The following is a 24,680-nucleotide window of genomic DNA, read 5'->3' on the forward strand; positions in this document are numbered from 1 at the left end:
TGTCCTGAGACAAAAATGCCCAGAGCTCCAGCAGGTCCTGTGGTATCGCTCAGCTCTGGTGAGAACAGTCAGAACAGAACCTGAGGCTGAAAGGGGCAGCTTCTCTCTTCAGGGTACTTTTGCAGACTACAGGGTAGTAGCATGTGCTCATTCTGGCTACCTGCTTTCATCTTCAATAGCACACCACTAGTGTGGCTAAGGCTCCTTCATCTACCCAGATCTTTTCTACCCCATACTGCTTCTTTAAGGGGCAGAGCCCCTGAAACTGGAGATTGTAAGGATATTCTGGGGCCTCTGGAGAGAGTGGGGATACAAGACAGGGGACTGCAGGTCTGGCTTGGTGGCATGGGTGTGTGCAGGGCAGAAGCTACAGAGGGGGCCCCTCTTGGAACTCACACAAGTGCTATTATCCTCTTGGGCCCCCCCTGGCTCCATCCCAAAGGCTCGATTGCCTGATCCCTGGCTCAGAGGTACCAAACTGGAAAAAGAGGTCATTTAACTCCTTTCAAACTGGGAAAAAAAAATCCAGACTTAGCTCTGGGACTTCGGAATAGTTGGCTCCACCAATCCCCAGCAGAGCCAGAGGCTGGGGCAGGGGCCATGGGGGGGGGGGCTGTAGTTGACAGCTGTTCCCTGAGTTATTTTGGACCAGGGGCTGAGCTTTTCAGTTCCAGGGTACTGGGATTAAAATAGCCACCTGCAGGCAATCTCCTTGTGGCTCTGCGGGGGCTTTCCCAAGGAAAAGAGTCAAAGCTGGGGTGGGGAGAACAAGAGGTTGGCTTGAGGAGTAACAGGGAAGGAATTCTACCACTGTCTAAGACCAGCCTCACCTCTGTGGAGCTCTAAACCTTGGCATCTCTCCGACCAGATCACTTTCCTCGGGCATCAAAATGAAGGGCTGAAGGGGAATGGAAGGAGTTGGTAACTCCCGAACTCTGCTTCTGGCTTTCCTCAGTCCTCACAGGGAGTGATGAGCTATCAGCTACCCTCCCCATTTCACAGATAGTTCCCTAGGAGTTCAAGGGGTTTAAGAGGCTCTGGTCCCAGGTCAGCCAATTCCCTTCCAAACTGCCCCTGTGCCTCTTGCTTGGGCCTTGCTCAGAGCCACAGTAGTTCCATGCTGGGAGGATAATCAGTTCCGTCCCCAAGCTCAGGACCAGCATGGAAAACGCTGACTGGCCGGGGCCATCTTTCCAGTCACAGCAGGTCTCTGGCAGCTACCCGCCAGGCTCACACCCTCCTCCAGGAGAAGGTGGGACAAAAGCAGGTGGGAGGAAGGAGGGTGTCGGAGGGAAGCCCAGTCATCCTGGAGCCTAGCCCGTACTCAGTTTCGCAGCCCCAGACGGGGACTTGACAGCCTGCGGGCATTGTCCAGGACTTGGAGATAAGAGTGATCTGGGGCCCCTTTGGCAGAGACGAGGGTGGCGCTGCGGGCGCATGCCCCAGACACGCCCTATGAAAATCGCTCCAGGGATCGGTCACCGAACTTAGTCTTGCGCGCCGCTGGCCAGGTCCGTGCGACAGGTCCCACTTCCCCGCCCGAGTGGGGTCTCGCTGGGCTCCCTCCGCGATCCCCTCCTATGCCTTGGAATGTTCCAGAGGGTCGGTTTCCTGTGCGGGTGAATTCGGCGCCCAGCGCCTCTCCTCTGCCTCCTCCCTCCCCGCTGCCCGGACACCCCAGGTCGCTCTGTCCCCGCCACACTCTCATCGCCCCCGCGCGCCCGGGAGCAGTCTCCCCGCCCCGCGCCGCTGCCCTAGGGCTCCCGGCGCCCCGCAGCCAGGCCCCCGCTGCGCCTGCTTCGCCCCAAGAGCCGTGTCCGCCAGAGTCCCCGGGGCCATGAATCTCTGCGCTATCTCCCGCCGCCCCACCGGTGCCGCTGCGGCGCTGGGGCTCGGTAGCGTCTTGATGCTGCTCGGGCCGGGACGCGCGTGCCCTGCGGGCTGTGCCTGCACCGATCCCCACACCGTGGACTGCCGTGATCGCGGGCTGCCCAGCGTGCCCGATCCCTTCCCCCTGGACGTGCGCAAGCTGCTAGTGGCCGGCAACCGAATCCAGCAGATCCCCGAGGACTTCTTCATCTTCCACGGAGACCTGGTCTATCTGGATTTCAGGAACAACTCGCTGCGCTCGCTGGAGGAGGGCACGTTCAGCGGCTCCGCCAAGCTGGCCTTCCTGGACCTGAGCTACAACAACCTCACCCAGCTGGGCGCCGGCGCCTTCCGCTCGGCGGGGAGGCTGGTCAAGCTGAGTCTGGCCAACAACCACCTGGCCGGTGTGCACGAAGCCGCCTTCGAGAGCCTGGAGTCGCTGCAGGTGCTGGAACTCAACGACAACAACCTGCGCAGCCTCAACGTGGCAGCTTTGGATGCGCTGCCCGCGCTGCGCACTGTGCGCCTGGATGGGAACCCCTGGCTATGCGACTGTGACTTCGCCCACCTCTTCTCATGGATTCAAGAGAACGCATCCAAACTGCCCAAAGGTGAGCCAGAGGGTGGCTGAAAGCCAGGGCTGGGTGGTGTAGGGAAGGAGCTGGCAGAGTCCAGCCCAGTCTGGATGTTGGGGCCTCGCTTTGGGGACTCAGAAGCAAGTCCCCTGAATGAGAATCCCTGTGGGTGTAACTCCACAAGATCAGCTGCCTGAAAGTCTCCCGGATATGTTGGCAAAGAAAATGCCAAAGATCACATCCGGAACTCTTCCAAGTTTCTCCCTTTCTTCTTCACCTCCTACCCAGATTTAGGACCCGCCTTTTCTCCATCACTGTGGTCCACATCCACTTTGGGAGCTTTTGGGTCCTAGGACAGGTGGGTGTGAGGAATGTCCTGGTCCCTTCAAGTGGGAAAACCCGGTGCTGTGTGGGACACCATACCATTCCCAGAACCCAGAGATGGAGAGGAGCTGGCCAGTCCTGAATGTAGTCTAGCTGCCACAGATTCCAAACTGGTCCAGCTGTTCTCAGATCCCCTTGACTCTTCAGCCCACCTCCGGTGAAGAGAATCCCTGATGAAGACAAAGGCAGTCTACATGTGCAAATGTGGGATAGAAACCTTTCGGGTGGGCACCTCCCCTGCTTTCCTGCTGCCCCTCCTGATGGCCCCCACACACCCAAATGGCTGATGGGAACACAAGGGCTCTGGGAACACAGCACAAAAAGTAAAGGCAGAGCTGGGAAGTCAGGGAGCCCGGCATTCATTGGGGTGCATGCCAGGACTAAAGGCAGGTAATATCCTTACCTTGGGTGGAGTTCACCTTTCTACTCATGAGCCTGTGAGCATTGGCCCAAATTGACCTCCCGAGAGCCTCTAAAACTTTGGTGAAGTTGGTTGCAGTCCTGTATAGCACACATTATAAAGGGTGGCATAGCTGTGAACTTACCTTTATTCTTCCCATTGAAAACTCAGGAACACTGTTTCTTGGTGTTCCTTGGAATTCCTGTGTTTACTTGTTCACCCCACAGGGTCATAGGCACACACCCTGAGCCCTGCTGTCGCTCATGTGACAAGTGGACACTTTCTCTCCCCAATAGCTCTATTTGTGAACAGTTCTTAAAAGATCTGGCCTGTGAGCTGCAGACTCCCCCAGGTTTGAATGATGCTCTTCTCCTGCCTGGCTCCCTAGATCTGCTAGGATATTCTGAATGACAGGAACGTGCTGTCAAAGCCCTCACTAGGGAGAGGGTCACCTTGTCACTGGTTGCTCCCATCTTAGTGGACTGCTTGTCAATTACCCAATTGTGTGTCTACTATGGGGCTCCCATTTTCTTCCAGTTGTGGGCAGGAGGTTGGGTTCTGTTTTCAGTGTTGCCTTGGGTAGCTGGGACCTTGAGTGGACTTTGAATGCTTTTGTGCCTTGGCTTCATTGTCTCTTTTTTTTTTTTTTTTTTTTTTTTGGTTTTTCGAGACAGGGTTTCTCTGTGTAGCTTTGCACCTCTCCTGGAACTCACTTGGTAGCCCAGGCTGGCCTCGAACTCACAGAGATCCGCCTGGCTCTGCCTCCCGAGTGCTGGGATTAAAGGCGTGCGCCACCACCGCCCGGCTGGCTTCATTGTCTCTTGACTGCTTGGGTTGACCTCTGAGACCTCCACAGAGGCTGAAGTCCTGGGTTTGAGTTTTGCTTTAAGGTCCCGGGGACTCTGAGTAGGTCACTTAAGGTTTTTGAGGGTTCCCTTCTTCATGTGTGGTCAAAGTCAAAACACAGTAATGAGGGTGTAACCCTAAAGCAAGGGTAGCTGTTACTCTTCCAACATCCATCATCCATGGGAGAAAATGGACAGCAGGTGGACACATGGGGCTGGGAGAGAATGGACAGGCACTGAACAGAAGACAGTGTAAGGATCCTGGGGAGAGGGAGGGCAGAGAGGGAGACTAGTCTCATCCAGCCAGGAGAGGAGGGACAGCTGGACGACACCTCCTGGGGCACAGAGCCAAGGGCAGCTGCCTACAGAGTGTGGCCAGAACAGTGTCCCCAAAGTGAACCAGAAGCTGGGAGGGTGAAGGAACTGGTTCAGGCTGAGAACTGAGTATAAGACCCAAGTCCTGATCTGGACTCAGGCTTACGATTTGAGATGAGCCCCTGACCTCCCCAAGCCTCAGTTTCCCTGCTTTTGAATTCCAAATATGGACATTGTCCTCCTGCCTGCTGGGAGGGTTAAAAGCCATCTGCTTGATGAAGGGCACAGTGATGCCCAGTGTGCCGTGGATGCTCAAGAGGGGTTAATTTCCATTCCCTCCTGTATCATACTTGACAGTTCCTCAAACTTTATTTGACACATGGTAATTGTGTATATTATTGGGGCACATAATGTGATAATTTAATACATGTATGTGATGTATAGCTATCAAATAAGAGAAATTTTCCATTTCTATCCCATTAACCATTGGTCATTTCTTTGGTCTGGCCTCTTGCAAGCTCCTTCTGGCCTTAATACAATAGAAGTATGTTGATATGGGGACTAGAGATAGCTCCGTTTATAAAGGGCTGCCACACAAGCATGAGGCACACATGTAAAAGTCAGGCATGATAGTGTGTGTCTGTAATCCCAGTGCTAGGGTGGGATGGGTGGAGACAAATGGATCCCAGAGCTCATTGGCCAGCCAATCTAGCTGTATCAGGGAACTCCAGGCTCAGTGAGAGGCACTCTCTTTAAAAATAACGGTGGAGGAGGGCCGGAGAGATGGCTCAATGGTTAAGAGATCTTACTGCTCTTACAGAGGATCAGAGTTCAGTTCCCAGCACCCGGGATGCAATTCCCACCTCCAGGGGATCCAACAAGCTCTTCTTGCTTCCCAGGGGACTGCACTCCTGTGGCACACACAGCATCCCTACAGCAGACATGCATAGACATAATTAAAAATAAAAACACATTTTAAAAGGACACTTAAAAATAAGGTGAAGAGCAACTGAGGAAGACACATGACCTCTGGCCTCCATCCATATGCACGTTTCACATGTGCATCTGTACCTGGTTATACATGTACACCACACACACACACACACACACACACACACATACACACACACACTAAATAATAAGTAATTAAATAAGATAGCCTGTCTATGCTGTAGAATACTAGGGTTTATTCCTCCTTAGTGTACATTATGTAGCCTCCCTCTGTCCCCCTCCCCCACTCCTTCCCAGTCTATGTCTTTCATGAAGGCCAAGGCCAAATATCTAAAGCCCAGCTGGGGCACTGAATGTGTGTGTGTGTGTGTGTGTGTGTGTGTGTGTGTGTGTGTGTATGTGTGTGTATGTGTGTTTGCAGTGTCAAATGCTCTACTACTGAGTGACATCTCCAGTCCTGCGTGGCTTTTCTGTAACACACTTACCTCATCTGTAAATGATGATACAGTACCCTCGAGGTGAGGTTCCTGGGAGGTTTAGAACAGTAGCAATAGGAACTGCATGACTTTTTAAGTGGTGGCGTTGTCCAGACTGCCCCACTGTGGAGAAGGCACATGTGCAGAGAAGCCACACTCATACAAAGTGTGGCTTTGACTGAAGACGCTTCCTCCTGGCTCCCAGCTTCCTAGCCATACTGACCACCAACTTTCTGCCAATGAAAATCAGGCTGCACGGGGTACAAGCTCGAGGCTTTCTAAGAACAAGCTCTGCCTCTCCCCCAGGCCTGTGCAGCTGCCTCTGGGGTTGCTCTCTGTGTCTGTGCACCCTCCTCCGTCAGGCCGGAACAGAGCTTTCTCCTTGTGACCTTGACTGCCTCAGCCAGTAGCAAACATGTGCTCTCTGCCAGGTGAGCCTCCCCTGTGACCACACAGGGATGGGGAGTATTCAGCCCCAAAGCAAGTTCCCAGGAGAGGAGGGGGCCGGGAGGGACAGGCCAGGCTCTTTCATTGGGCCTGAGGCCAGAGAAGAAACTGCTCTGCTGGAGGGAGAGGGCGAGGGATGCCAGCACCTCCAGTGGCCAGGTAACAGAAAGCAAAACAAACTAGTGGAAAAAAGCCAAGCAGACATTCTAGGGTGCTGAATTGGTGTTGAATTTCAGATAAATGATAAATTGCTTCCTAATATAAGTATGTTATTCTTAAAGACACAAGGAACAAATATGCCATACCTATTTAATGTAATACGGCAATTTAGTATTTATATGAAATGTTGTTTGTCTTTCATATGAAATCCAGACCTAATTAGGCATCCTATATTTGTGTTTTCATTTAATTTGATGTATTATATCATATATATGATATATGCATATGGCATATATGTGGTGACATGTATGTGTAAGTGTAAATGTGGAGGTCAATGGACAGCTTTTCAGAGTCTGTTCTCTCTTTCCACTATGTGGATCACAAGAGTAGAACTTAGGTTATCAAGCTTGGTGACAAGCACCCTTACCCACAGAGCCACCTTGCCATTTCCCATGTTTGATTTGTTTGTTTTTGCAATAGGGTCTTGCTGAGCAGCCTAGGCTGGCCTGGAACTCATGATTCTCCTGCCTCAGCCCCCCCGAGTTCTAGGATGCCAGCATTCATTTCCATTTCCAGCTCTCTGGCATCCCTACCATGCTGTCTATAGTTATAAACTTTTTTGTCATTTATATGTCTCTTTTCACTTAATGTCTCTGCCTGGTGGACACCTTCCCCAACAAATTTCCCACCAAGAAACAAAAGCAGTACCATGTGGAGTGGCTGGCATGAGGCTGAACAGTTAGTGGCTGAGACAACCTGGAACTCTGGGGTGTCCCACCCCATGCCCCGTTCTTCTGAAAGCCATGTGAAGGGACACTGTCCTTCCCCCTCAGTCCTCAGTTCCTGGGTGACATCAGGCTCCTTCTTCCTTCCAGTCCTAGGTTCTGTACCTGCTCTGGTGGTTCACCATGAGATTCTGGGCTCCCAGATAGTGAGGAACAGTGGGTGGCCAGGGCACAGAGCTGATATATCTCTTTAAATAGAAAGTACCCCAGACTCAGAAGCCAGAGAGACTTTGGGTAGAGAGAGATGGGGGGGGGGGTCAGGAGACCAGGAAGCATCTGGTGATGACACTTTATCAAAGATGCTGTGCTCTTTACAGCTTCCCTTTGCCAGAGCTTCCTTCACATAGGCCTGGCAGGTGGACAGCATAATCTGAGAGCACCCAGGAGCCTTCTGTGGATCCCTAGGTCCCTAGGTCTTGAACGAGCACCAGGGAAGAAGCCCACGATCGGTGCTGTATGAGCCCCATCTGGGGCTTTCCTGAGCACAGAAACCTGACAACTCCTTCCAGGGAATCCTTGGCTCCCTGGCTCTGTACTTTGCAGCTGAGTGATGGTCTTAGTTAGGTTACTACTGCTGTGATGAAACATCATGACCAAAAGCAACTTAGGGAGGCAAGATTTCGCTTACGTTTCCACATCCCTGTTCATCTTCAAAGGAAGTCAAGGCAGGAACCTGGAGGCAGAAGCCAATGCAGAGCCTGTGGAGAGTGCTGCTAACTGACTTGTTCCTCATGGCTTGCTCAGCCTGCTTTCTTACAGAACCCAGGACCACCAGCCCAGGGATGGCACTACCCACAGTGAGCTGGGCCCTCCCACGTCAGTCACTAAGTAAGAAAATGCCCTATAGGCTTGTCTACAGCCTGATCTTATGGAGGCATTTTCTCAATTGAGGTTCCCTCCTCTCAGATGACTTTAGCTTGTGTCAAGTTGACATAAAAACTATTCAGCATAGTGATGTTACCTAAATTGCCTACTGTTTCTAGGCCTAAGAATTTTTTTTCTGCAATCAAGAATATAGGCATCAGGCCTGGAAAGCTATCTTCAAATAAAAATCTGTGGGTTAAAAAAAGTGCATTCATATATTTTCTTTTCCTTCCTTTCTTTTCTTTTTATTTATTTCTATTTATTTGGTTTTGTGACAAGGTCTTACCATGTAACTCTGGCTAGCTTGGAACTTGTTATGTAGACCAGGCATGCCTTGAACTCAGAGATCCATTTGTCTCTGCCTCTTTGGATACCACTATACCTGGCTGTGCAAATCTTTTCATAAGGGTGTGCATGCACTGTGTGCACATGTGCCCAGCAGCCTGGACGCCATCACAGGAAGCCTGTTCCTATGCGGTCCCTAGCCTTGGTCCTGGAGCCATGGTGGAAGATGGTCGCTGGGATTGAGAGATAGAAGCTGGCAGACGTAGGACTGTATGCCTGGCTTTGGAGGGGCAGGGAGCAGGTGGCACAGTCTCCACGAGGCCTGAGAGAGCAGACATTGGGAAAGGTGCCAAGGGGTCTCATCACAGAGGCTGATTTGGCCAGGCCTCTTCTTGTGCCTTCCCTTTCTAGCCGTGGTCATGCCATGTGTTCTCAATGGTCACAGCCCCCAGTACCAGAAAGGAGATGCTTGAGTCTGTTGACCTTGACACTTGGAGATGTAAGGTGTGGGCAGGCAGGAGGGTAGATACGGCAGAACTATGCAGAAGTGCCTTGGCTCTGCCTAACCCTGGTCTCCACCAGGAAAGTCTCTTAGAGAAGACCCAGCAGATCTGCCTGGAGTGTCCTGGATCTCGAGGGCTGGGAACCCCAGTGGGTACCTCTGTGGGCGAGTCCTTCTATGAGAGGGTGCCATGGCAGACAGGGTGCTTATTTAGCCCCTGGACCATATCACTTAACCCAATTTGCTACCTGGCTCAACTCAGGGCCAGTGGGGGAGGGAGTCCATCCTGAGCCCCAGAAACTGCCTCAATTTTCTGATGTCAAACGGGCTTGCCTTGGGCAAATGAATGAAGATTACTGTCATCTAGATGAAAAAAAAAAAAAAAAAGCTAAAGCTTGCCTGAAAGTCACACAGTACTTTCTCTTAGACAGCTCCAAGGTGACTCTCTCTTTTTTTTTTCTAAAAATAAAATAAAAGCAGTTTTCTTTTCCTGATTATAAAAGTAACAAGCTTCAGTTATCAGAGAGGAGTGGGGGAGCAGATACATATTACATGATGATAATAAAAATTAAAGACAACCCCCCCAAAGCAAACAAACAACAAAAATAAAACAAAAGCAACAAGCAAAACTCCCCAGAGGCTGGAGAGATGGCTCAGCGGTGAAGAGCACTGGCTGCTCTTTCAGAGGACCTGAGTCTAGTTCCCAGCTCACAACCATATGCAGTTCCAGTGGATCCAGTGCCTTCGTCTGGCCCCCAAGTGCATTGCACACTCATGATGCACTTGCATACATGTAGGCAAAAACTCATGCATGTAAAATAAAAAATAAGCAATGAGAATCCTTTTACTATTAAAGTTCTATGTTTAAAAAAATTTTTTTTTAGATGGCATTATGGTGCACACCTTTAATCCCAGCACCCAGGAGGCAGAGATGAGTGTAACTCTATGAGATCAAGGCCAGCCTGTTCTACATAATGAGTGCCAGGACAGCCAGGGCTACATAGCGAGACCCGTCTCAAAAAACCAAAACAAACAACCACACAGAAAAGGAAATGTTAGACACAAAACCATAAATCCTGTGCTGGCTAGTATTATATCAACTTGACGTACAAGTTATAGTCATCTGAAAGGAGGGACAATCGATTGAGAAAATGCCTCCATAAGATCAAGGTATAGGCTATAAGGCATTTTCTTATTAGTGAATCAGTGTGGGAGGGCCCAGCCCATTGTGGGTGGGGCCATCCCTGGGCTGGTGGTCCTGGGTGCTATAAGAAAGCAGGCTGAGCGAGCCATGGGGAGCAAGCCTGTAAGCAGAACTCCTCCATGGCTTTTACAGTGGCTCCTGCTTCCAGTTTCCTGCCCTGCTTGAGTTCCTGCCCACAATGCTTTTGAAGATGAACTGTTGTATGGAACCATGAATAAAATAAACCCCTTTCCTCCCCAAGTTGCTTTTGGTTATAGTGTTTCGTCACAGCAACGGCAGCCCTAACTAAGACAAGTCCTGTGCAGTTAGCCACATTTGTGGGGGAATGGGTGATGAAATTTACAGAAGAGGAAGAGGAATGAGGGTGACCAGGGGCTGAAGAGTGGGCGTGTAATGGGGACAATTCCTGTTTGAGAGGTATAGGAGCACTGGCTGCATGGTGCCAGGACGCTCCAGGATGAGCCCTTGACCCGATGCTGCACATACATCCTTCTCTCCATGAAATCAGCTTATTATTTAATCAGACGGAGTGTCTGCTGGCCGAGACAGGGAGGATGATTGGGAACTTTCCCCCTGTGTGATGGTGGATATTTAATGAAAGTGGCAATAGAAAACAAAAGTTAGCACTATAGGAAATTAGAGCCCATGTTCCTTGGCACCCCAGAGCAGGAGCAAGCCTCACAAGGCTCCTTGCACATCTCCTTATGCAGCATTCCTCTGTGGCATGCAATAGCTCCAGCTGAGGCCACAGCACACACACCTTCTCCAGACGTTCAGCGTGACAGAGAAGAGGTGCCTGGAAAGATGCTAAACAGGGTGTCAGAAGACTTGGGGTCCAGGCCAGAGTCTAGGTGACTGCCCTATTTAGCTTTCTTTCGTGATAAACACCATGAAACCAACTTGGGGAGGAAGGGTTGGTTTCATCTTACAGGACAAAGGCAGAGGGAAGGAAGAGTTGGAACTATGTTGAAGGAATTCAGAGTACTAACCCAAGTAGAACAGGACCTGATACAGCAACCATGGAGGACCACTACTTACTGGCTTGTTTCCAGGCCCACCAGCCTAGGGACAGTACTGAGCACAGTAGGCTGGGTGCTCTCACATCAATTAACAATCAAGAAAGTGCCCCTACACAGATGCCCACACGTGACCGATCTGACAGAGGCAATTCTTCAATTGTAGTGCCTGCCCTCAAGATTAGCCACCACAGTGGCCTTAAGCAAGTTGTCTGATTTCCCGAGACCCTTCATCTATCATATAAGGGGCAGCTGGGGAAGGAGGAAAGTTCAGGCATAGAAGGTGTCTTCTCACACATCTATCCTTCCACTGTGTGCTGCATGAGGAGACAGAGCTGCTGAAAGCCTGGCTGTGGATGTGAAAGGTCCCAAACTGCAATTTCCCGAGTGTTTTCTCCTTCTTCTTCTTCTTCTTCTTCTTCTTCTTCTTCTTCTTCTTCTTCTTCTTCTTCTTCTTCTTCTTCTTCTTATTCTTATTCTTATTCTTATTCTTATTCTTATTCTTATTCTTATTCTTATTCTTCCTCCTCCTCCTCTTCCTCTTCTTCTTCCTCCTCCTCCTCTTCCTCTTCTTCTTCTTCTTCTTCTTCCTCCTCCTCTTCCTCTTCTTCTTCCTCCTCCTCCTCTTCCTCTTCTTCTTCTTCTTCTTCTTCTTCTTCTTCTTCTTCTTCTTCTTCTTCTCCTTCTTCTTCTTCATTGTTGTTGTTTTGTCTTGTTTTCTGACTTAAAAGTTCTGTGAGGAAGGCAGAGAAGGGGTTTTACCGGCAGAGTGTGCCACCTTTAGCCTAGTGAGAGGCAAGCAGAAGGTGAATTTGTAGGATAGCTTTGTGGGAGAGCAAGCTTCCTCCCTTCCTCCAAGGTGTGGGAGGACAGCCGAGAGCTGTAGCTACAGGTGAGGGGTAGTGGGATGGACTGGCTCTACCAAACCCAAAGTCTACCTTGTCACTAAGGCCTCTGACACTTCCTGAAGACTGACAAGAGCGAGGTCATAAGTCTCAATGGTCACCAGTATGCCGCTCAACTGGTGACCAGAGCGATACAAAATCTATCGGTGACATTCTTTTCTACAGCCTGTCAGGTTGATGATGATGAATATGTGAGTAGCCAGAGCTGAAGAGATGGCTCAGCTGGTAAGGACAATTGCTGCCGTGCCTGGTGACCTGAGTTTGCCAAAGTGGAAGGAGAGAACTGACCCCTGCTTGTTGTCCTCTGACCTCCACAGGTGTATTGTTTCACACACCCTCTGCCCGAAATACAGAAAATAAAATGTAATAAAAATTTTAGCCGGGCGGTGGTGGCACACGCCTTTAATCCCAGCACTGGTGGGGGGGGGGGAGGCAGATCTCTGTGAGTTCGAGGCCAGCCTGGGCTACAAAGTGAGTTCCAGGAAAGGTGCAAAAACTACACAGAGAAACCCTGTCTTGGAAAAAAAAAAAGGGGGGGGGGCTGGAGAGATGGCTCAGGGGTTAAGAGCACTGGCTGCTCTTCCAGAGGTCCTGAGTTCAATTTCCAGCAACCACATGGTGGCTCACAACCACCCATAATGAGATCTGGTGCCCTCTTCTGGCCTGCAGGGATATATGCAGGCAGAATACTGTATATATAATAAATAAATCAATAGGGATATATGCAAGCAGAATACTGTATACATAATAAATAAATCAATCTTAAAAAAAAAATAGGAGAAAAAACAGTCCTGGAAACATCTGGGAAAAGAGTAAGAGGATCATGACTCCTCTACCATAAAATTCTCTGCAGCCATTAAATGTGTATTTTTGTGTGTCTTTTAGTGTGATATTTGTGTGTGTGTGTGTGTGTGTTATATGCTCGCAGTGAATGCACCCTTGATAAAAAGTACATTCAGAGGCCAGAGTGCATCTGACGTCATGCTCTACCTATTTCCTTTAGACAGGGTCTCTCACAGAACCTAGGGCTAGGCTGGCAGCCAGCAAGCCCTAGCCATTCGTCTCTGTCTCCTACAGCACTGGTTTTACCAGTGTGCATGTGGCCATGCTTGCCTTAAAAAAAAAGGTCGGTGCTGGGATTACAAGTTCATGAACAGCCTCACCCACCTTCTGAAAAAAAAAATATAGACTCTGGAGATTCGAACTTGGCTCGTCACGCTTGCAGAGCAAGCTCATAACTATTCAACCAGCTCTGTAGCTTCCAACGTGTATTTTCTTCTATGGTCCCAAGATTCGAGAGGCTGAAGTGGGAGGATCTGTTGATGCCAGGACTTTGATACCAGCCTGGGAGACAGTGAGACCAACATCTAAGCATGGTATGTTGTATTTGGTGAATGGAAAGATGTCCCAAAAACGGTCACCAAACGTGGTGCTGGAGATGTTTCTACCAGACAGATTTGAGAATGTTTACACCTGGAAGAGGACTGAGAAAGGTCTAAACCATGGTGCAACCTGTATTTATGAGTGCTTGCATCCACCTTCTGTTCGTCTATTGCTGGTGTCTCAGGGTGTCTGCAGGCTTTGCCTAATAAGCGGAATTAGGAAAGCAGAAACCTATCTTTACCAACAGAAGTGCTTAGGAAAGCCTGTGGCCAATCGCCTTGAGAAGCTCTCGGGAGGCCAGAGCTAGAGAAAGGCCCCTTGAGAGGTCTGGGCCTGGCCTGTTCCTTGGCCAGGGGCCTGGCCAGGCTTGAGAGATTAATCTCAATCCGCCATCTGCTGTGTCACTGTCTATTTCTAGGATGGCAGTTTGTCACCCTCGCCACTCAGGTGTCAGCTGTGGGGAGAAGTCATCATTCAAGGGGATGGAGCCTGGGGGTGCGGCTGGGAGGAGGACCCCAGCCACTCACAGGAGCGAGACAGCCACCCCAAGAGAGAAGCTAGGCCAGCACAAGATTGAGCTGGCTGGTGTGATGAATGAGTAGAAGGAAGAGCCACTACAAGGCAGGAGTGAGGGGGTCACATTAGCTGCCCACTGGAAGTCACCCCAGGAGGGGCAGTGATCTACATGGGCATCTTTCCTATGGCCCTCCTGGATGCATGTGCCTCCAAGCTGGCAGATTTGCAGAATATCTGGGCAGCTGTAGACAATGTGTGGTTGTGGGACAGTAGTTGTCCGGAAAGGGACTAACTCATCCTTGAATTCCATTTCCCATAACCCATCCCAGAGCCAGTGAACACAAGCAAGAGGAACCAGCCCTGACTGAGTAAACAGGGAAGGTTATCAATGGAAGGGTGCCAGCTGATCCTCAGAGCTGAAGACACGGGCTCAGAAAAGGACAGGGGTGCAGCTCGCTGGTGGAGTGCTTGCATGGCACTCCGGAAGCCCTGGACTTCCGTCTCTGGCACTGTGACCCGGGTGTGGTTGACAGATGCCATGGAGGTAAAGGTAGGAGGATTGCCTGTCAGAAGACAACTTTGGTTACATAGTGAGACCCTGTCTCAAAAAAGCCCAAACCTCGAGCAAGCACAGCGAGGAGAAGACAGCTGGGGGGGGGGGGGAGCAGGGCCCCACTGAGAGGGGCAGCAGGAAGGGCTGGACTAAGAGGGCTCGGCTTTCCTTTGAGTTATCGAACTTAAGAGTTGTCCTGGCACAGAGAGACACTAACTCCACCGTGATTGTATGCTGCCTGCTTGCCTGCTGGCTGGGAGAGGCTGAGTGTGTGTGTGTGTGTGTGTGTGTGTGTGTGTGTGTGTGTGTGTGTGTGTTTGTGTGTGTGTGTGTGTGTGTGTGTGTGTGTGTGTGTGTGGTGTGCTGTGTAGGTACTGCCTGCTGGCTGGGGGAGGCTGTGTGTGTGTGTGTGTGTGTGTGTGTGTGTGTGTGTGTGTGTGTGTGTAGGTGTGGCCTGCTGGCTGGGAGAGACTGTGCATTTGTGTGTGTTGTATACATGTGTTTGTTGTGCAGGTGTGTTGGGGTGTAGACTGAAGGATGCCCTTGGCTGTCATTTCTTAGATGACACCTGTCCTGGTTTGGTTTCTATGGCTGAGATGAAACCCTGACTAGCCCCAACTTGGGGAGGAATGGGTTTATTTGGCTTACAAGTTACAGTCTCGGAGGAAGCCAAGGCAGGAACTGAAGCAGAGACCGCAGAGGACACTGCTTACTGGCTTGCTCTGTAAGGCTTGCTCGGCCTGCTTTCTTATACAGCTCAGGACTACATGCCCAGGACACCACCAACAGTGGGCTGGGCCCTCCCACATCAACCACCAATGGAGAATATGTTCCACAGATATGCCTGAGGCCAATCTGATGGAGGCAGTTTCTCACCTGAAGTTCCCTTCTTTCAGGTGACTCCAGTTTGGGCCAAGTTGACAGAAACCAACCCCCACCATCCATCTTGTTTTCTGAGTCCAGAGTCTTTCACCAACCTGGATCTCACCAAGTAGGGCTCTGGTTCCAGACACATGCCACCACATCTGGCTTTTTAAAAGTGGACTCTGGGGTTTGAACTCACTAAGTAGGGCTGGGGCTCCAGTCACATGCTGCCACACCTGGCTTTTTAAAAGTGGACTCTGGGGTTTGAACTCAGGTCCTCATGCTTGATATCTCCTCAGCCTCTGACAATTTCAAGGAAGTTGTGCCACAGCACACTCAGCAGTAAGAGGTGATTGCCCTCAGAAAATCGTTGGGGAGATTGAGGGTGGAGTCTAGGGAAGTGGGGACTGGTACGTAGATGCTGCTGGTAGGGGACTGAACTGTGAGCTTCAAAGGTTATGACCAGGAGAGAGCCGGACTCTCCTGTCATGGTGACTTTGTTTAGAAAGAGACTTTGCAGCTGTAATTAGCCTTAGGAATCTAGAGCTGAGACCATCCTTGGTTGTAGGAGAGAGGCTGAGAGACATCTGAATGACAGCAACATAGAGCAGAAGATCCTGGGAAGACAAGCTAGAGAATGAAGGAGGGAGGCAGCGGCGAGCCAAGGACAGGCAGCCTCTCCCCTGGTCTTTAGAGGCAGCCCTGATGCTGACCGCCATAGCTGTGAGAGCATCTCTCTCTGTGTGTCTCTCTGTGTGTGTCTGTCTCTGTCTCTCTGTGTGAGTGTGTGTGTAGACAAGTTCTTATGTTTTGTAGCTCAGGCTAGCCTCAGTCTTGAACTTTCCTGCCTCACCTCAGCCTCCAGAGTGTTGTGATTACAGGCATGCGTCATGATGTCCGACGCTCTACTCTGCTCTGGATTAAACCTTTTTTAGTTTGTTATGTGTGTGGTCCTGAGGACTGGACACAGACCTTGCACATGCCAGGCAGGATGAGTTCTGTTCTGAGCTATACCCGCAGCCTTTTTGGTTTCTTAAATTCTGTTCTGAGACATGATCTCTCTATGTAGCTCAGGCTAACCTCTAACTTTTGATTCTCCCACCTCAGCTTCCTGAGTACCCAGGTGTGAGCCACCATCACCAACTGCAATTAGTTTGGGTGACCCTGTTTGCGGGTAGTTACTGAGGCAGCCATAAGGAAATAATGCAGGTCCACGACCTGTGCAATTGTCAGCTAGGGCACAGGAGACACAGTCCCCCCATTGTCACTCTCAGATACTGGCAGAAGTTCTCCCAGGCTTTTAGGGATCCCCAGTTAGGCAAAAACCAGGATTTCTCACTCAATACAGAAAAGAATCTCAGGACTGGCCAGTTTATGAAGCTGGTTGGAGATGTTATTAAAGATATTTTAATATAGGTTCAAGTGTGGGGGTTAGAAGAGAAGGGGACTCAGAAGGACAGACAAGACACACCCGAGAGCATGTGCTCAAAGAGTCATAGAAAGTAAGATACAACCAAGTGTGGGCTCTCCAAGGGACAGCGGCACATCTAACAGCAAGATGTCCTGGTTAAGCGTATGTCAACTTGACACAAGCTAGAGTCATCGGAGAAAAAGAAACCTCAATTTAGAAAGTGCCTCCCTCAGATGTGAGCATGCCTTTAGGGCTTTTTCTTGGTTGATGACTGATGGGGGAGGGCCCAGCCTACTCTGGGCAGTGCCACCCCTAGGCTGTACGAGAAAGCAGACTGAGCAAGCCATGGGAAGCAAGCCAGTAAGCAGCATCCCTCTGTGGCCTCTGCTTCAGTTGCTGCCTTTATGTGCCTGCCCTGAGTTGCTGGCCTGGCTTCTCTGATGATGGACTGTAACTTGAGAGCCAAATCTTGAAACTTGAAACCCTTTCCTCCCCAAGCTGTTTTTGGTTAGTGTTTTAGAAACCATACTAGGTGAAGCTGGAGAGATGGTTTAGAGGTTTAGAACACTGGCTGCCCTTGCAGAAGACCTGGGTCTCGTTCCCAGCACCCATGTGTTAGCTCACAACCACCCATCGATCCAGTTCCAAGAGATTTGATGCCCTCTTATGGCCTCCGTAGGCATGGCATGTACATGGTACACAGATTTACATGCAGGCAAAACACATAGAATAAAAATAAATAAAAATCTAAAAAAAAAAAGAAAGAAAAGACATTATATGTACTTGCTATGTTCAAATGGTTGCTAAGACACTTACATGAGGTACTTTTCTGTTTGTTGACTTGCTTGAGACAGGATTTCATATAGCACTCAGTATACACAGCTGAGCTTGGTCTCGAGCTTCTGACCCTCATGGCTCCACTTCCCAAGTACTGAGAATACAAACACACTTTGAATTGCCCCACTGGCTGGGGTGCTGCTGGCATCTTCCATAAAGACGATGGGATGGTAAATGTCCTAAAGCCCACGGCTCAAGCCAAGGACGAGAGTCCTATCCCACAGGCCAACAGTCCTGGCGTTGGGGGTTAGGATGCAGCTCAGATGGCAGAGCGCTTGCCTAGCATACAGGAACCCCTGAGTTCAGTCCTCTGCACCAAATAAACTGTGCATGGTGGACCATGTCTGCAGTCCTCTCGCTTCCAGAGGTGGAAGCGGGCGAATTAGAAGCTCAAAGTCATTCTTGGCTACACGTGTGTTCAAGCCTAGTCTGGGCTGCATGAGACTCTGTCTCAAAAACAAAGCCCAAGGTGCACGAAAGACAGACAGTTCAGTGGCTAAGAGAGTGTATTGCTCTTCCAGGAGACCAGAGTTCAATTCCCAGCACCTACATCAGAACTGCCTGTAACTCCAGTTCCATGCGATCTGGTACTTCTGACCCTTTCTCTCTTTCTCTCTCTCTCTCTCTCTCTCTCTCTCTCTCTCTCTCTCTCTCTCTCTCTCTCTCTCACACACACACACACACACACACACACACACCATGATTTTAAATCAATCAATCAATCAATCAGTCAGTCAGTCAATCAATCATCAACCACAGCCCTAATTAACTCAATGAACCACACACACAGATGAAGACATGGAACTAGGTGGGGCTCTTGCTGAGAAGAAAGATTCTAGATGGGGGAATGAGAGCGGGAAGGGTATGTGTGTGAAAACTACTAAGTGCGTCATACACATATATAGAACTGTCCAGCAACAGCAATAAAACCCAAAGCAAAACAGTCCCAGGTTGAGAAACTCAGTCTATGGTAGAATACTGTTAAAGGGGAGGGAACCCCAAAGTCACAGACTCCAACAGTGGAGCCCTGCACCAGTCACAAGTGCTGTTGCAGTTGGCTCCAGGGACAGATCTCCACCCTCTTCTGCCTGGCCCTGTCCATCCAGCCGACTGTCTTTGTCCAGCTCCTCTTGTTTGTCTGGCCTCTGTGAGCTTGGTAAAGCCATTAAGTCAGGGCGTCTTATCACAGCTGAGCACAGACCCAGCCTCCACTCCTGGTGGGTCGTATGGTGTTTTCCTAAATAAGCCCTTTTCTTCCAGCCACAGAGAAATGTGAAATGACATTTTCTAAAAACGTTGCTTTGTAAAAATGCCAAGGCTAATCTCCAGGCACAAAGAGCAGTGTGGAAATCAGAATTGACTCGAGGAGCCACAGCCTGGGAAGGAGAATGGACTCGGGGATGCTTGCGATGCGTGTGCATGGCTGGGCTACTGACTAGCTGAACTGTGACCTGCTACAAGCCTAAGGGCTGCATGTTGCCCGTGGCTGTTAGAGCCCATGTTCATGCCCCAGGTAGGACTCTTTTTTCTTGTTTTCAGGGTATCTTTGGCTAGTGGGTAGCTATCAAGAGGAGGCAAGCTCACTGATTTTAGCACTGAAGAAATAATGTCTGCAAAAAAAGCCCCATTATGGACATCTTGAAGCTTTTCTAATTGGCCCAAATGCTTTTCAAATGCTCGGAATAAGTAGGGAGAAGTTTTATTTATTTATTTTTTAAAGAATGCTTAATTTTTTTAATCTTCAAGTGTGTGTGTGTGTGTGTGTGTGTGTGTGTGTGTGTGTGTGCATGAAGAGGTCAGAAGTGGGCATCAGATACCCTGGAGCTGGAATTATAAGCAGTTGGGAGCCATCTGGCACTCATGCTGGGAACCTAACTTATTCCTCTGGAAGAGCAGCAAGTACTCTTAACCACTGAGCTCTCTCTTCAGTTGCATGTTTTATTTTGTTTTTGTTTTCAGACAAGATTCCATGTAGCTCATGCCTGCCCAATCTTCCTGCAAGTTTTAATAGTATAGGCATGCACCATGCCATACTGGGCTAGAAACCAGTGCTTTGCGACATTAGGCAAGCGCTCTGCCTACTGAGATACATCCCAACCCTCAAGTTCTAGCTCCTTAAGAAACAGTCAAGGGCTTGGGATGATGTAGCTCAAAGGTACTGTGCTTGCCCAGGATGAGCAAGGGCCTGGCTTCTTCTATCCTCAGCACAGTGAGAGAGAGAGAGAGAGAGAGAGAGAGAGAGAGAGAGAGAGAGAGAGAGGAAAGGTGAAAGGGAAGAAAAGGACAGAGAGCAGAGAGGGAGGGTAAAAGAAAGAAGAGAGTAAAAAAGTCCATTGTGGCGCCGGGCGGTGGTGGCGCACGCCTTTAATCCCAGCACTTGGGAGGCAGAGCCAGGCGGATCTCTGTGAGTTCGAGGCCAGCCTGGACTACCAAGTGAGTTCCAGGAAAGGCGCAAAGCTACACAGAGAAACCCTGTCTCGAAAAACCAAAAAAAAAAAAAAAAAAAAAAAAAAGTCCATTGTGAAGACAGACACGGTGCCTCATTCCTGTAATTCCAGCACTTGGGAGGCTGAGGCCAGGGCTTACATAGTGAGTTCCAGATCCACCTCAAGTATATAATGAACCTCTGCCTCAAAAACCTAACCAAATAGAAGCTGGAGAGATGCCTCAGCAGTTAAAAGTGCATACTGCTTACTCTTTCAGAGGACCTGAGTTCTGTTCCCAGAACCTATGTCAAGCAGTGCTAGATGACCCAATGCCTCTGGCCTCCAAGGGTACCACACACACACACACACACACACACACACACACACACACACACACTGTGAATAGAGGCAGTGGGGTGGACAGAATCAATGTATAGTATATGTATATATAGGAATAGCAAGTCAATTCCATTAATTTATTTTATTTTATTTTATTTTATTTTTTATTTTTTGGTTTTTTGAGACAGAGTTTCTCCTTGTAGTTTTGGTGCCTGTCCTGGATCTCACTCTGTAGACCAGGCTGGCCTCGAACTCACAGAGATCCACCTGCCTCTGCCTCCCGAGTGCTAGGATTAAAGGCGTGCGCCACCACCACCCAGCCAATTCCATTAATTTATATATTAATGTATCAGTAATTATATTATAAACATGCTTTTAATCCCAGAACTTGGGAGGCAGAGGCAGGTGGATCTCTTGTGAGTTTGAATACAGTCTGATTTACATAGTGATTTCTAGGCCATCCAGGGCTACATAGGGAGACCCTGCCTAAAACAAAACAAATAAACAAAAAACCCAAAGAGCTCTGGGTCATCCGAATCCTTGGGTCTCTAAAGCAGCTACATCGATTTAGGGAGAGGAGAGAGTGTAATATCGTTGCTAGGCAACTGTTCCCATGGAGGAATGCATGGGTGGGGTAGCTGTTTACGTGTAAGGGATGGGCCAGGACTGAGGGAGGGAGGGAGGGAGGGAGGAAGCTCAAATAATCTTGCTCCATTTTCTGTTTCTGAGCTGGAGAAGAAGAGGCACACCAGTAAGAACTTCAAGGGTGGTTTGGGGACACTGGGTTATGAGTGCAATTGCTCTTTGCTGGACACCAGGGCTAATTAACAAAGCTGGAAGAAAGAGAGTTGACCCTCAGATGATATTGGGAAAGGGTTGAGGGAAGCTTTCTGCAGCTTGGAAACACTGAAACAGAGGACGAGAGAGGCTTTCCTGAGAATTTGAAGACACCAAAAGTAAGCAAGGATTGATGGTTGCTCAGCTTCCTGCCACAATAATGTCTCCCATTTTCTCCCTGGAAAAAGTACACCTTACAAATCTATCCACAGTTAAGAGGAAGTCTCCAGAGATGAATGCCTGGGCTCCTAAGCCTAGATGTGAACCTGTGAAGTTATGTTACCAAAGGAAGCATTCTGAGGATTCCTTCTGTGAGGTACAGCGGTCATGGGCTGCAGTCTAACCCTCTCTCATTCCACCTGTCTCTCCTCAGGCCTTGATGCCATCCAGTGCTCACTGCCCATGGAGGACCAGAGGGTGGCCCTGCGGGAGCTGTCAGAAGCCAGTTTTAGTGAGTGTAAGTTCAGCCTGTCCCTCACAGACCTATTCATCATCATCTTCTCGGGGGTGGCTGTGTCCATCGCCGCCATCATCTCCAGCTTCTTCCTGGCCACTGTGGTACAGTGTTTCCAGAGGTGTACCCCTAACAAGGACACAGATGATGAGGACGATGATGAGGATGACTGAGCCACCTCCTCCTGCTCTATGCTTTCCTACACCCAGCTAGTGGTACCTCCCCAAGGGAGACAGAGATGCTGAAGACAGAAGCATCGCATCACTCCAGGCAGTGAAAGGGATGGCGCTTGCCTAGATGCACCTGCTGACAGCCGATCCCAGAGCATAGAATCAGCAGAGTAGAGATGCAGGAAGGATGGAGAGATTCATTCCTGAGCAGAGCCCACCTACCAGGCTTGGGCATTCATGTGTGTGAAGATAATCAAGTCAGGCTTCATGGCTTACAGCTTTACAACCTTCCCAAGCTGAAGTGAGAGCTCACAGCTTCTGACCTCAGAGGCGTTTGTGCCGTTCTGATTACAAGCTGCACTATGGACCCATGAATCATCTTCCTCCTAAAAGACAGCAGAGTTCTCAGTGGAGATTCAAGTTCTGCTCATTCTCCATGGAAGCAGGAATTCTTTTCCTCTCTAAAAGGTCCCAGCAGCTTTTGGGATGTTAGACCAAGAACAAGCAAATGTACATGCAATAGACAATGTCCGTGTCTCCCCTACATTGCTGTGTTAATGCCCAATACCCAATATGATGAATGTGAGTTGATGTGAGATGACCTTGGACCAGCAACACTGAGCTGGGCTGGGGGGCTGAGATACTCTAGTCAGAGGTTCACAAGAAGTTCCTGGGGATGTTGTAGGGACCCACTCCTTCAGGTTGTTTTGAAGAGGGCCCTTTGGATATGACTTGGTCATGAGAATGGACTCACTCTGAGTGCAATTAGTACCCTTAGAATAAGAACTCTGGAGACCTCCCTGCTCCTTCTACTTCTCCAGGTGAGGAGCCAGTGAGGAGAGAGCAGCCATCTGTGAACCGGGAAGTGGTCTCTCACAGGAACTCAACGGTGTTGGTACACCAGCCTCCAACTTCTAGCCTCCAGAACTGTGAGAAATAAATGTTTGTTATTTATAAACCATCATGTCTGTGTTTTTTTTTTTTTTTTTTTTTTTTTTTTTTTTTTTTTTTTGGTGATAGCAGCTCAAGGAGACACCGTATTTAGATGAAATGTTACCAAAAACAAAAGCTTGGACTTCGTCAAAGGTGCTGGTAGTCTGTTGGTAAATAGACTGGGAAAAAGTATGTTAGTGTCACCTGGACTCCAATCCTTATCCTAAGAGGTAATGACTGGCAGAGGACAGACAATCATTGTGTCAAGTTGTGATGGCCACTTTCCTCGGTCATTCTTTCCTCGGTAGTACCATCAGGGTGTCCCCCTCCAGAATAGCTGAGTCATCTTCTGTGTTGGTATGGTATTAGATTTATCAGCTGAAGAAGTTTTGGGAAACTCTCCCAGAAACCAGGAGGTCAATAAGCAGGTTGCATTGGACCAACAAAGCATTCATCATTAAACAAAAGAAAACAACAACAAGAATAGATGTGATGCCACATACCTTTAATTCCAGCACTCAGGAGGCAGAAACAGGCAAAACTCTGAGTCTAAGGAAGCAGATAGGGTTCTTTCTATAAGCCCCATAGAGAGTTCCAGGCCAGCCAGTGGGCACACACAGTACATAGTGAAACCCTGTCTTAAAAAACAAAAACAAAACAAAAAACACAACAGTTGGCATGCTGACACATGCGTGTAATCCTAGCCAGCACTCAGGAGGTGAAGGCAGGAGGATTGCCTCAAGTTTCAGGCTAGACCGGGCTACATAGTGCAAATGAGATCCTGTCTCACAAATAAAACAAATGACCAAAGACCTAACATGGGGACTTAGCCTCTGAACAACCTCTGTCGGTGGCATCAGTGGCCTCAGGGTGTGCATGACATTTCTTTGGAACATAGGCTGTGACAGACAGTGTTTTCTGGGGTGAGGAAGTATGAAGCAAACATGTCATGAGCCCCAGCGGGCTAATGCAAGATGACTTACCCGGGCAACGCTGAGTGGGGCTGGGGGCCGAGACCTGGACCAGAAGCTCACGAGCAACTGCCAAGGTATTTTAAGGAACCATTAGTTCATTGTTTATAATGTACACCATGAAAGCCAGGTGTGGTGGTCACTCCTATAATCCCAGCACTGGGAAGGTAGAGACAGGAGGGTCAGGAGTTTACGGACAGTCTGGGCTTCAAGGGAGCCTGTCTCAAAAAGACAAAAAGTTGGGGGCTGGAGAGATGGCCCAGCAGTTCAGATCATTTGTTTCTCCTGCAGAGAACCCTGCTTTGGTTCCCAGCACCCACAGAACACCTCACAACCACCTGTAATTCCAGTTCTAGGGGATCCAACACCCGCTTCTGGCCTCCAGGGGCTCCTACATGCTACACATTAGCACACCACATACAAATAAAGAAAGAAAAAATTTTTTGCTTCCATGATCATTACTGAGCAGTTTCTGAGTGCCAGGTTCTGGTTTGCTCTGGACCACATGTGCACATCACATTAGAAAGGTAGCTTTTTTTTTTTTAATACAAGGAAACAAAACTATCCCTGGGAAGCAGTAGCAAACTCAAACAAGGAAATAAAGTAAGGAAAGAAGGAAATAAATGAAGTCCCAGGACAGAGAGTAGCTCATTCTAGAGTGGCTGGATGTTGCACGCATCAGGATCTCCGGAGAAACATGGTGTGCAAGAGGAGCCGAATCAAGAGATGAACTGGCTCACATAGAAGTACCGCGTAGTTCTGCAGTTGGCGAGCTGGAGACAGGAGAACTGATGCTGCAGCTCAAGGCCAGGGCAGTAGAAGACCCAGTTCAGCAGTCAGAGAGAGTGAATTTCTCTTCGGCTGTCTTTGTGATTTACTCAGGCCCTGAACGGGTTAGATGATACTCACATCGTGTTGTTCGTTCACTCTCTTCAAGTGTTGATTTTGTCCAGAAATGGCTGCACTAGACACACTTAGAACTAAGCAAATATCTGAGCACCTGG

General features: G+C 49.2%; 1 protein-coding gene across 1 annotated transcript; it reads left to right on the plus strand.

The window, feature by feature from the left end:
- The first annotated feature begins 1,161 nt into the window (after positions 1–1,161).
- On the plus strand, positions 1,162–21,775 carry Lrrc38 (leucine rich repeat containing 38). The gene is given in 4 exon segments (XM_059255908.1): positions 1,162–1,252; positions 1,414–1,799; positions 1,802–2,480; positions 21,522–21,775. Coding segments are annotated over 4 exon segments (1,410 nt in total).
- Positions 21,776–24,680: the final 2,905 nt, after the last annotated feature.

The sequence above is a fragment of the Peromyscus eremicus genome, chromosome 2 (assembly GCF_949786415.1).
Source record: "Peromyscus eremicus chromosome 2, PerEre_H2_v1, whole genome shotgun sequence".
NCBI lineage: Eukaryota > Metazoa > Chordata > Mammalia > Rodentia > Cricetidae > Peromyscus > Peromyscus eremicus.